The sequence below is a fragment of the Neomonachus schauinslandi genome, chromosome 4, assembly GCF_002201575.2.
Source record: "Neomonachus schauinslandi chromosome 4, ASM220157v2, whole genome shotgun sequence".
NCBI lineage: Eukaryota > Metazoa > Chordata > Mammalia > Carnivora > Phocidae > Neomonachus > Neomonachus schauinslandi.
In genome coordinates, this window is record NC_058406.1 from 148,916,950 (window position 1) to 148,931,147 (window position 14,198).

The following is a 14,198-nucleotide window of genomic DNA, read 5'->3' on the forward strand; positions in this document are numbered from 1 at the left end:
CCAGCTTGCATTCCCACCAACAGTGTAGGAGGGTTCCCCTTTCTCCGCATCCCTGCCAACATCTGTCATTTACTGACTTGTTAATTTTAGCCATTCTGACTGGTGTGAGGTGGTATCTCATTGAGGTTTTGATTTGGATTTCCCTGATGCCGAGCGATATTGAGCACTTTTTCATGTGTCTGTTGGCCATTTGGATGTCTTCTTTGGAAAAATGTGTGTTCATGTCTTCTGCCCATTTCTTGATTGGATTCTTTGTTCTTTGGGTGTTGAGTTTGTAAGTTCTTTATAGATTTTGGATACTAGCCCTTTATCTGATATGTTATTTGCAAATATCTTCTCCCATTCTGTCAGTTGTACTTCTTACAGGGCAGGTTTACTTCACTATCTTCCCAGAATCCTTTATAATGGCTTCTTTCGGTAATTTTAATTTGGATGTATTTATTTGATATGAAGCTGTATATTTGTGAAAAGAAAGATTTAAGGTTAATATTTATAATTTTTAAATATGTAATGCATCATTTATCTATTTTGGTCATTGCAAATGTTGGGAATATATTTGGCTGCAAATAAAAAGAAATTTGACTCATTGTGGCTATTTTAGTCATGATTCTTTAGAAAAAGAAAACCTATATATATATATATATATATAAAGAGATTTATTATGAGGACTTGACTCATGTGATAATGGAGGCTGCGAAGTCCCAAGATCTATAGCCAGCAAGCTGGTGAATCAGGAGAGCTGATATTCATGAAGTTGTACAACACTCATCATTAATTTTAAAACATTGTCATTAGCCCCCAAAGAAACCCCATACCTATTAGCATTCACTGCCCATTTTCCTCGCCCTCAACCAGCTCTAGGCAACCTAAAATTTGCTTTCTACCTCTACGGATTTACCTATCTAAACATTTCATGTAAGTGGACTCTTACGATATGTGGTCTTTTTTTACTTCTTTCACTTAAGATAATGTTTTTAAGTTTCATCCATGTTGCAGCATGTATAAGAACATAATTTTTTTTATTGCTGAATAATATTCCATTGTATGGACATACATTTTATTGATCCATTCATGAGCTGATAGACATAAGGGTTGTTTTTACCTTTGACTATTATGAATAATGCTTCTATGAACATTTGTGTGCACGTTTTCGTGTGAATATATATTTTCATTTCTTTTGAGTATATACCTAGCAGTACATGTTTCACTTTTTAAGGAACTGTCAAATTGTTTTTAAAGTGGCTTCACCATTTTACATTCCCATCAATAATGTACAGGGTTTCAAGTTTTTATATATTGTAGACTGTATATATTGTAGATATAAGTGCTTTATCAGGAACACAATTTACAAAAATTTTCTCCCATCCTGTGCATTGTCTTTTTATTTTTTGATGGTGTCTTTTGAAATACAAAGGTTTACAATTTCCATGGTTCAATTTATCTATTTTTCCTTTTGTTGCTTATGATTTTGGTGTTGTATCTAAGAAATAATTTCATTATCTGAAGTCATGACGTTTATAGTTTAAGCTCTTACATTTAGGTCTGTGATTAATTTTTTTAAATATTTTATTTTATTTTTATTTTTATCTTTATCTTTATTTGTTTTTAGAGAGAGAGAGAGAGAGAGGGAGGAGGGGGAGGGGCAGAGAAAGAGGGAGAGAGAGAATCTTAAGCAGGCTCTACACCCAGCACAGAGCCAGACTCAGGGATCAATCTCATGACCCTGAGATCATGACCTGAGCCAAAATCAAGAGTCAGACACAACCAACTTAGCCCCCCAGGTGCCCCCTGTAATTAATTTTTTAATTGATTTTTATATATGTTGTGATATATGGGTGCAGCTTTTTTCTCTTACATGTGGATATTTGGTTGACCCCAGCACCATTTCTTTGAAAATATTTTTCTATATACATTGAATTATTTTGGCACCCTTGTTGAATATGAACTGACCATTCTTTTAAAGGTTTATTTTTGGACTTTAAATTCTATTCTATTGATCTATGTCTATCCTTATACCAGCGTCACCCTCTCTTGCTCCTGTAGCTTTTTTTTTTTTTTAACATGAAGGAGTGTTAGATTTTGTCAAATGCTTTTTTAGTATCTATTGAGATGATCATGTGGCTTTTGTCCTTTTGTATTATATGATATATTACATTGATTGATTCTTGGATGTTAAACCAACCTTGCATTTCTGGGATAAATCCCTCTTGGTCATGGTGTATAATCCTTTTTGTTTGTTGCTGAGATCAGTTTGCTTATATTTTGTTGAGGATTTTTTTGCATTTATATTCATAAAAGATTTTAGTTCATAGTTTGCTTTTCTTATGATATCTTTGGTTTTTTTTTTTTTTTTAAAGATTTTATTTATTTATTTGACAGAGAGAGAGACAGCGAGAGCAGGAACACAAGCAGGGGGAGTGGGGGAGGGAGAAGCAGGCTTCCCGCCGAGCAGGGAGCCCGATGCGGGGCTCGATCCCAGGACCCTGGGATCATGACCTGAGCCGAAGGCAGACGCTTAACGACTGAGCCACCCAGGCGCCCCTATATCTTTGGTTTTAATATCAGTAATAGTGACCTTGTAGAGTAAGTTGGGAAGTGTTCCCTTCTCTTAAAATTTTTGGAAGAGTTTGTAAAGAATTGGTATTAATTTTTAAATATAATCGTTTTGATTTTTTTATAGCTTTCCTTATAGTTTACCCTTTGCTATTGTTAAATTGCAGGTGGGGTTATAAATGGGAGCAGGAAGGTGGTGTTTAATGCTGATCATCCCCTGTAGAACAATAGGCAGTGAAAGTACAGTACTCCAGAGAAAAGTGTTGAGTCCTCATTCTTCCTACTTCTACTAAACAGTGCTGGATTGCACTCCTGGAGGACATTCTTAATTGCAGAAACAAATTACAAAGGCTTTTATATCTTGAATTCAGAACCATAGTTGGAAGATGCCTTTTAGTGCTGTTTTCCTCCCTGGAGTCATGGGTGCATGCCCAACTTACTGTCCCCACTTTAAGAATGCTTACCCTAACTTATTGGTACAAATTTCTTCAGGAAAATCATTTAAGCAAGACAAACAAGCAAAAGGAAAGAAAAGAAAGTGAGATTGGCAAACCAAGAAATAGACTCTTAACTGTAGAGAACAAATTGATGGTTACCAAAGGGGTGGTGGGTGGAGGGATGTGTTAAATAGCTAATAGGGATTAAGGAGTGCACTTGTGATGAGCAACAGGTATTGTATAGAAGTGTTGAATCACTATACTGTACACCTGAAACCAATATTACACTGTATGTTAACTAACTGGAATTTAAATAAAAACTTAAAAAAAAGAACCTGTTGAGAAATGTTACACTGACCTCCTCTTGAGTAAGAGTCTGAGAACAAGGAGAATTTGTTGAATCTCAGACATCATGTAAGGTAATCTGAACAATAAATATTTAGATTGTTTTCCTACATGTTTCAAAGTACTTTTGGTCATTAATCACTGTACCGACTCATTGGGAAAAATTGCACTGAAGAAATAATAATAACTAATATTTACTAAATAATTATAATGTGCCAAATACCATTTTAAATTCTTTATATATACTATCTTTTATCCTCATAGCAATCTTATGAAGTCAATACTAATACTATTCTCCACTTTATAGATGTGGAAACTCAGAAACAGAGAGATCATGTGGGTTGCTTCATGTCATGGTAGAGCCAGGATTAGACCTAGGTTATATGACCCCATGGCCCACTCTGAACCAGAAGTTAGAGTGAATTAGGCATATTCCAGAGTAGGGATTGAGATTTAGGGTTTCTGTATTACAGTTTTTGAGTTTATAAGTCATTTGTCTCTCTCTTGATGAAGACTACCATTTAAGAAATGTTCATAGAGGGTGTGCTAAGATGGTGCTAAGGATTTGAGATTAGACAGGCTCTCTCTGCAGGGATAATGTAATAGACAAGTTAACAAAATAAATATTTAGCATTTATTGAGTGCTAGGTTTCATGGCAAGTGATTCACTTGTATAAATTAATTGAATCTGCAAAATAACTCTGTGAGTTAAGTATTATTATCACTTTTATTTATAGATGAAGCCACTGAAGCAAGTATATATAATTTGCCCAAGGTCAATTAGCAATAAGTGCCATAGCCCAGATTTGAACCTAGATGGTTTTGCTCCGCGGTCTCTGTTCTTAATCATTTTGCTGTGCAGTTTCTCTAAGTAAGTAAGTAGTCACCAGACATATTGTCACAACCGTGCAGTCACACCAAGAAAGCAGTGATAAGACTGGATTGTCATGCTTATGCATGTGGAGGTTGGAGTCACTTCTATAGGAGAGAAATGTGTTGTGGCTGAGAGAAGGAGAAAGGGTTTCCTGCAAATGTGAGGCAACTTGAAACAAACGTGGAAGTAGGAAAAGAAAAATTACTTTTAAGAGGGAGGCAGTTAGCTTGTGCCTTCACAGAAGATGGGAATGGGCACAGTCTGAAACTTGTGCCAGTTTGGTCCCGAGGGGGTTGTGGTTTGGAAGGCTTTGGAGTCCTACCTCAGGAGCGAAAAGGGACAGCTTGACAGAGCAATTTTAGGAAATGAGTTTGATAAACTCAATTAGCATGCATAGAGGTTGAATCAACAATAGATTCATAGAAACTTTAATTACAAGTGTTTCTAGTAATCTAAGAAGCATCTGGAAATTACCAGGAAAAACTTGACCGTTGGGGTAATGTTTCTTTTCTAGTGCCAAAATTATCATAGTTTTCTTTTTCTTGTAACAGTAAAATCAGGGACTGGGGTTTATGCAGCACTTTTCTTCATGGGAACACAAATATTTCCCATTGTTCTACAGTTTTCTGCAAAAGCATTCTACCACCAATGCAGGGCTGCATGTTCAGATCTCTGTGTTTGAGTGGGAAGAGAGTATCCCCAAGGCTATCTGTAGCCTTGATGGACTTCAGAGCTTTCTTTGTCTCCTTGAACACATGTGTTCATTCACCTCTTGGTCGTGAAGGTGCTGTTAATGTTCTTTTGAGTTTGAGGCAATTTGCAACTTTAAAGGATCATCAAATTATCAAAATAAATTTCATGTAATGTTTTCAATGAGATGAGCATTAAATTGAACTTTCTAAGTTATTTTTACCAAAAAGGAAAATTCACATCAAAAGCAAATAAACCAATATTGCCCACCCATCCTATTTTTCATATGCAAACGAAGATCAGTGAGAGTTAAATGCCAAATACAGACACTTAAAAAATACTTTTGGTCCATTTCTACTTTTAAGGTAACCTGGTGGCTTCTTTTCTCAAGTCCTCACACAGGTATTCAGGAATACCAAGATGGTGTGCCAAAAATCCCAACAGCTTGTATTACGGTGGAAGATGCAGAAATGATGTCAAGAATGGCTTCTCGTGGGAACAGAATTGTTATTCAGCTGAAGATGGCGGCAAAGAACTACCCAGATGCTGATTCCTTCAACACTGTAGCAGAGATCATTGGTAGCAAGTACCCAGAGCAGGTGAGTGAAGGGGGCGCATGGGCTGTTTGGGAATAGGGTTTTGTGGTCAAGTATCAGTTTTTAGAGATGGCTGGGGAAAGAGAGAACATGAATTTACAGAGATGGTCCTTATAAACTAATTGAAGGCAGGATATATATATTTACTTATTTCCCACCAAAAGTTTTACGATGATTTGAAGAGTGAAATAGGATCCATGGTGTGGAAATTCAACCTCTGTCTAGCTGCACACCCACACCCACACACTCCGCCCCCCACACACATGTATTTATTCCATTTAGAGCCAGGTTGGCATTTGAGATCATACCGATAGCCTATAGTTATTATGCTTATTGTGTGGATTATGTTATTTGAGTCTTTCAAAGCTCAGTGAAGTGGATTTATTTTCATCATTTACAGGTGAGGAAAGTAACATCGAAGGAAACTCAGGTGCCTGAGGTCCACACTCAGGTGCCTGAGGTCAAAACCAGGACCTTAAAAATGTTTAAACCAAGTTTTAAACCACAGTAATTTCCCGAAATATTTTTTTCCTTAGCAAAGTTTGCAAATCAAATAGTACTAGAGGTAGATTCAGACTCTATGCTAGCCGAACGTTAAATAAGTTTGGCAAGTTGCTTATTCTCTGAGTCTTAGAGAACTTTTCTGCAAAGAAGGGATGGTATATGTAATTTAGCAGGATTATCTTGAGGACTCAACTTGCCCAGCACATCAAATAGCCTAGCACTGTGTTTGGTACAATGCAGACACACACTGAATGGAAGTTTACTTCATCTGACATCAAGTGTACCAAAAAACTGTTCTGATAAGGTGTCTGGTGCAAATTTCCTCTATTAGTAGTTATTGAAACTCTGGAAATAGCACTTAAACATCAAGTTATTCCAGAATTACAGACTTGTATTTTGCTTAAAGAGGTAAATGGGGTGAAGGAAAAAGTGAATAGTGATGGGGAAACAAATCTTCTGTACATGTCTTGACTCAGGACCTCTCCCAGACATAAGGGCTCTGTTGCAGTGAAGATTTGTTTTATGTTCTTCCTTCCCAAATTACATCCAGGGTGTGGGCATGCATCAGCCTTAGACTTATAGCCACAGGGATAATGGAGAAGCAAGATTTCAGTAGGACCCTAGGGAGTCAGATAGCTATAGAGAAACTCTACTTTCCATTGTTGAGAAAACAAACAAACAAGCCCCTTGCCCTTTAGGAACCTGATAACAGAAGGGCCCAGAGTCTATATTCCAGGCTCCAAGGAGTCAGCCTCCTTAAAGTGTAATCCTTACCAGGTATTTTCCCCAGTCAGTAGTTCTAGGATAAAGTGTTGCCATTTTTAAGGCTGCTAGTCCAGAGCAGGAGGGGTTTAGGATTATCTGTGATCAGTCGTCTGGGTGAGCAGGGTTCTCTCGTCCCTAGGCTGGGTGGCAAGATGAGCATGAGTTATCGGGAGCCTTGGTCTGCAGCAGCCAGGGGGTGTCATGGTCTGAGCTAAAGCACTGAAGCAGAGGAGTTCTGTTTAGGGCTGTAGCAGCCAGAGGGCTGAGGTAGTGCTGGCTCATACAGCTTCCCAAGGGCCATTGGCATCTTCTGGTTGGGAATGCTTGGGCCTACTCCTCAGCTCAGGCTGATTTAAAAAAAAAAATCAGCTTTATGGAAGCATAATTACATAAATTTACCAAATTTAGTACACAATTCAATGAGCTTAAAAACTGTACACAGTAATGTAACCACTGCATAATAGAGAATATTTTCATCACTCCAAACACTGCTCGTACACCTTTGCTGTCCATCTCCTCCTCCACTCCCCTGCCCCCTGGTAACTACTGATCTGCTTCATAGAACTAGAGTTTTTTGTTCTCTAGAATTTCATAGAAGTGGAATCATAGAATGTGCAGTCTTCCGAGTCTGGCATTCTTTCACTCACATATAATGCTTTTGAGATTTATCCATGTTGTTTTATCAATTGTCCATCCCTTTATATTGCTGCTAAGTGATATTTTATTGCATGGATATACTACAGTTTGTTTATCCATTCAGCAGTTGTTGGACATTTGGGTGGTTTCTAGTTTTTGATTGTTATAAGTAGAGCTTCTGTGAATATTCTTATGCAAATCTTTCTGTGGACGTACATTTTCATTTCTCTTTGGGTAAATGCCTAGGAGTAGACTTGCTGGGTCAGCCTGAAATTTAAGCACCCTAATCTCCATCAGGATGCTTCAGTCTCTTTATTCTGTGGGGGGTAGCTTTTTCTCTAGGTGGGTAGATTCCAGAGAGTTCACAAGACTCAGGATTAAACTTTTACCTCTACCATAGCATTGCATAGCATTCCAGAAGTTGGTTATAAATACGTTGTTACCAAGACATACAAGGTAGAAAATTAACAAAAGTTCTCCCACAAAGAAGTCAGAGTATTACTTCCACAGAAGGAATGTGGATGAGTGCAGTGAAGTCTCTGTGACTGTTTTTGGGGAGGAATCTGTCTCATAGTCTGCTTGAAACTGCAGGGGATGTCCAGACTGTGAAGGGAAGCAGCAGGCCTGTGTTCTTCTCTCTAGGCATTAGGTGAGTTAATGAACCTAGTGTAAGTAAGCATAGTCCATCCCTGATCAATGCTGCCCCTTCCATGAAGCTTCCTCAGGTAACCTTCACCTCATCTCAGCACTATATGCTCTGATGGTGTCATCTCCCGCCAGAGCTTGCTAATGCCCTGAGCAGACACTGTTTACTTTTTTTCTCTCTTCTCACTAATGCCTATACTAGGACTTGGCATGCAGTAGCTTCTCAACACATATTTTGTTTTAGTAAAATGAAGAGAGGAGGTAAAGGAGAAAATGGTTGGAGAATTTTCTTAATCTCAATTCCTGTTAAATCGAGAAGTTCTCCTGTCCATTTAGAATAGTGATTGTCCATTGACATATTGGGCATCACCCCTAAATGCAGCTCTGTATTGTCCAAGCCTGAACACCTCAACTCCTTCAAACCTGATCACTTGCCTTAGTTTCTCATCTCTGTGAAAGGAGCCGTATTTACCTGCCGGCACGGTTAGAGCACTTCACATTAGTTTTCATTTTCTCCTCTTTATCACTGACCTACAGCCAGGCACCACATCCTACTAAGTCTGCTTTCATCATGTTAAAAAAAAATCCGGTCTGTCTTGCCTTTACTGTCATTATTGTCCTAATTCAGGCCCTTGCTATTCCCTCCCCACTGATTTTTCCTGTTCTAATCTCTCCCCTATTTTTGCAATGCAGCTCAGAGCTGTTTTAAAACGCTGATCTCCACCTAGTGTTTCCGTGCTGTCAGACCCCCTCTCCTGTTCCCTATAAGATAAAGGTTATGATAAAGATAAATACTGGGGTGAGTAATCAGAGGTGAGCAGAAGACAGAGGAAAAGAGACCTAGAGGGAGGGAGGCAGTTATAGGTAAGAGGAAATTATGTAGCAGAAAATGAATGCTCAGAAGCGAGTAGAAAATGAGAATGAAGGAGGGGAAAGACATGTCTGATGGAGATTCAAATGCCAACTAAGAACGATTCTTTCATTGGCTAATGAGGGAGTCTAGCTCTCCTCAACTCTGGCAAACTTTCTGAAAATCGCTCAGCTTTGTTTTTAGTGATAAGTACGGTAGTCCTGCCTTATCTGCGGTTTCGCCTTCTGCGGGTTCAGTTACCTGCGGTGAACCGCAGTCCGGAAGCAGATGCTCCTCCTTCTGATGTAAGGTCAAGTCAGCAGTAACTCAAGGCTACATCACATGCCTACGTCAATCCCCTCACTGCGGCTCATCACATAGGCATTTTATCATCACACATCATCACGAGGAGTGAGTACAGGATAGTAAGGTATTTTGAGACAGAGACCACATTCACGTAACATTTATTACAGTATGTTGTTATAATTTTCTATTTTATTATGTTATTGTTGTTAAGCTCTGTGCCAAATTTAGAAGTTAAACTTCATCATGGGTATGTATGCATAGGAAAAAATAGATATAAGGTGCGATGTTATCCGTGGTTTCGGGCATCCACCGGGAATCTTGGAATGTGTCCCCTGTGGATAAGGAGGGGACTACTGTAATGGCAGCAATGACGTAAACATTAGGTTGTTTAGGTTGACTAACTTATCTCTGACATATCCTCCCTGCCTTGCTCCATATCATACTAAAGAAGAGTGTTAAATAATGCTAAGCAAATTACTTGCAATGGAAATTAGCTCTAAAAAGAAGAGGGTTTATTGCAATTTCTGTTATTCTGCTTGCAGATCAAACATCCTGGGTGTCTTGAGAGTAGGCTAATATTCTCACAGTGGCTGACAGACAGTCTTCAGTGCTAACACCCAGCATAACCCCTTACATCTCATTATTCATACTCAGCACTTTAATGAAAGAAAAGCAGTTAGCACATAAAGAATCCCTCTGATTTGACCCAAGAACCATGGACGAGGTGTGGTAATTTTCAGCTCTAAAAAAGTGTATATGTGACTGATGAAGCATTAACACATTTCAAAACCCTACTGTATAATTTAGCCATAAACTGTAAGTACTGAATTAACCATACATAGGCTTCTTAAAACTGCCAATAATACAAATACTTTATTGAGTTTCAATATGTGAAAATGGCAGAGTAGGGGTATTATGCACATTAATTCTACCCTCTTCCTAAAGTGGCACGTTTTGGCTCCTCCAAGCCCAGAATCATGCCAGTGTAGGGGGGACCCTGTCCTGACATTAGCCTGAATAGCCCTTTCCTGGCCTCACTTTATGATGCTTCCAGGGTACTTCTCTCCAGCAAACAGGCAAACACAGAAGGAGGGTTGTGCTCAAAGTGACCTGACAATAGGGCTGATGACCTGAAACTAGGGAGTTGGTGCACCTGTAGGACAGACTCTCTACTGAGAACAGATTTTCCAGTATTGACTCTTGGGGCTGCCCCATCTCCTTTGCTCCTCAGTGATTTCCTAGGCCTTCTTCTGAGGTTTTGCCTAGTAAATGTAATATTTTTAAAATGTTAATATATTCCAGAAGTCTTCTGAGGGAATTGTGTGGAAAAGAAAAGTGTTTCAGATTTTTTTTTTTGGTTGATAATATCCAAATCCATTTTGATAAAGCCTTGATGAGTGAAATTGGTTTTTTATACATGCATTTTTCCTATGGCAGTTATTTTCATGGATTCAAAGAACAATTTCAGTTTCATATAAAGTGTTATTTCAAATATAATGCAGTACTGTGCAGGCCAGTGGGAAACGTTGAGATGAAAGTTTTAGTTTGTAAGGTGTATAGCTCACTTTTTCTTTGTGTGTGTGGGGGGGGGAGGGGTAGGGTTTCTTAATATCTACACTATTAGCATTTTGGGCCAAATAATTCTTTGTTGTGGGGGTCTGCTCTGTGTGTTGTAGAATATTTAGCAGCATCCCTGGCCTCTCCCCCATACCCTATAACCGTAACTGTCAAAAAAAACAAAAAAAACCTCCAGACATTGTAAAATGTCTGGGACAGAAGTCACCCCAGACTGAGAATCACTGGTGTGGAATAATGGAAGGAACACAGTGTGGGTGTTGCCACACGCCTTGGTTCTGGTTTTATTTCTGCCACAAATAAGCTGAATGACCCTGGCCCACTCAATCCTTTGACTATAGAATGGGGAACTTTGTCTGGGAAAACTCAAAGTTCATTTCCAGCCTTAAAATTCCATTATTAAAAAAAAAAATACTCGGAGATCATCATCAGACTGATGGTACACACATTGTATGCTGTTAGATAGTAACAAGACACAGTGGGAGCCCTTTCATTACTTGACAGTAGCAGTGTTGGTAAGTGTTTTGTTTGTTTTTTAACATTATGTGTTCAGATACAGTTAGGAACTCTTCTATTGAAAAAGTAAAATAAACTCCTTTTTTTTGTGGCACTTTTTTTTTTTTAAGATTTTATTCATTCATTTGACAGAGAGAGAGGGAGACACAGTAAGAGAGGGAACACAAGCAGGGGGAGTGGGAGAGCGGGAAGCAGGCTTCCCGTGGAGCAGGGAGCCCGATGCGGGGCTCGATCCCAGGACCTTGGGATCATGACCTGAGCCCAAGGCAGATGCTTAACGACTGAGCCACCCAGGCGCCCCTGTGGCACTTCTTAAACCTTTATTGTGCTAGTGTACTCTGGGAATTTTTAAGAAGTTTAAATATTTGTAATATTCCCCAAACTTTTTGAGAAACAGTAGGATAGAGGCATAAGATTCACTGGGTAGCTTATATTTGGTGTTTTTTAATATTCATTTTTAAAAACTATTCATTCATAATACAACACGAATTTATTGAGTACCCGGTATGTGTCAGGCATGAGAGTTACAGCGATGGTGTCAGATGGGCAGCATAGCCCTGTAGTCAGAAACATAGCCAGTAGAATTCAAATCCTACCTCTCACATTCTCTTGGTAGGTCATTTTGCCTCTCTGACCCTCAATATATATTGACCTTTACTGGAGAGGGGAGAGCTTATGCAAAAGCAAGGAGTTGAGAAATAGGAGGGGCTCATCAGAGGGACGGAGCACAGCCTTGACATACCGTGTGCAAGGCTAGGGCTTTGTCCTGTTGGCAGTAGGAAGTCCCTGAAGGGTTTTAGAAGGAACTTTGCGTTTTGGTACACTTTGGGCACTATTAGAAGACTGAAGGCAAAGACTGAAATTCAGCTAGGAGACAGGAGGATGTGAACTGGGACAGCTGACATAGTGTCGGGAAAGAGGAGAAGGATTCAGGAAATATTTAGGAAATAAAATTGGCAGAAATTGTTAAAGTTTGAATGCAGGGGAGAAAAAGTGCAGTTTGGGTGGAATTCATTTATTCATGCTACAAGAATTTATTGAGCTCTTACTATGTGCTGGCTGTATCACATTCCTTTCATAGCACTTGGGGCAGAAGAGACAAGCAAGTAAACAGGTAACCACAAGTGTTCTAATATGGCAGCTACACGTATAATAGGGGCTCATTTCAGGGGCAAACATCCTGGTCAGGGAAGCCAAGGAAGCCTTTCTGGAGAGATCCAATTGATTCCGCAACACGAGTAGTTAACCACGAGGAGTTAACCAAGCTAAAGGTTACGTGGGTGGGGTTGGGTTGGGGATGCTCCAAGCAGAGGGAATAGTATGTGTGAAAGCTCAAAGAGTAATGTTATTCTTTTTTTAAAGGAATGTGATGTGACCACCTATAATTTCTAAATCTGTCTGATAATGAACCCTGTGTTCATGGAGTTATGCTGTAAAATAACCTAAAGAAAAACGCATGGCCTCTTCCACATATGTATGTTTTTAAAAATAAATTATTGAAAATCTCAGCCATTCTTTTGGAAACAGCTTTAACGTTGATACTGTCAAGACCTTGTTGAAGGAATAAACAAAACCTGATTGTCCGGGTGAACAAAATCATGCTGTACAGAATTGACTAGTTAGAGGCTATATAGCAAATGCAGTTTTGTCTTGCATCTGAATATGTAGTCTGATGATTTGTAAAACCTCCTTAATGGGTACAGCAAGTTATGTTGCCTGGGTGGGAGCCTTTTTACTAACAAGCAGCTGTTTAAACTTTCATAAGCAAAGTAATTATTAAATCTTTCATGAACCTATTGGTTGGAACATTTGTTCACATCTTAACCTTGAGTTGGAAAGTTTTGGGGGGTGGGGTTAAAGAGTTTGAAGCTGGCAAATTTCATTCTTTTTTTTCTTTCTTATTATAAACTTTTTATGGCTTAGAACCAGCCAACCTAAATCATGGAAGGAAAAATACATGTGTGGCAAGCATAAGGCATTTCATTGTTTATTTTTCAAATTTCTGAAATGTGCTCATAGCTATGCATGCCTCTGGGCTCATAAAGACAGCAAATGGAAATAGCTCCAGCCAGACAGGCTGTTTTAGATAGATAGCCACCCAGGTAGACACGGCGCTCCTTGGAGAGTACTCTTTCCTGGACTCAATAAGTCATCCTAGTGGCCAAAATGGGACTTGCAAGCAAGAGGATGCCATCTTTCATAGATTTGAGCACCTTTCTTTTATTAATGATGGAGTTATTTAGTAATAATCATAAGATGAATAACAATCCACACTTATGGAGTGTTTACCATGTGACAGGCAGTATTCTTGATGCTTCTTATGCATTTTCTCCTTTAATTTTCACTATGACCTTGTCAAGTAAGCCATGCTGTTATCCCCATGTTACAGGTGAAGAAACTGAGGCTTAGATCATAAAGTTCACAAAGCTTCTGCATGGAAGAGCTAGGAGTAAACACAAGTTTATTCTGTCCTGGAAACTGTACTCTAACCATTAGTTATCCTGGACTTCTTAGTCTTTTCCTAGTCTAGTTTGTGAGATCCTGCTCTCTAAAGAGTTTCCTGTTTTAGCCTAAACAGAAAGAAAACCAGCACAGCTGTCAGCACTATAATCAGCAGCAACAAATGCTTGTTGAATACCTAGTCCATGTAGAACTCTATGTGACAAACTCAGGAAGTATTCTGAGGCAAAGAGAAGAGATGGTAAAGGGCCCCTTGCATGGTGGTTAAGTGAAGCAGGCAGTGAATTCTGCAACTCGGACTCCACAGTACTGACGCACGGCCTGTGGCGCTCCGTCCTGGCTGACCCAGTACGAATGTACCCTGCAGTCCTTTACAGTTTGCAGTGTACTCTCCCCTGTGGTATCTCATTTAATCCTGACAACAGGGCTAATTATTACAGTTTCAC

General features: G+C 39.2%; 1 protein-coding gene across 1 annotated transcript in view; it reads left to right on the forward strand.

Annotated features, from left to right (window-relative positions):
* CPQ (carboxypeptidase Q) overlaps positions 1–14,198 on the forward strand; it is a 451,472-nt gene that overhangs the window by 205,296 nt on the left and 231,978 nt on the right. Inside the window, exon 4 of the mRNA XM_021688259.1 lies at positions 5,291–5,498. Coding sequence (XP_021543934.1) covers positions 5,291–5,498 — 208 coding nt within the window. The remainder of the gene's footprint in view (positions 1–5,290; positions 5,499–14,198) is intronic.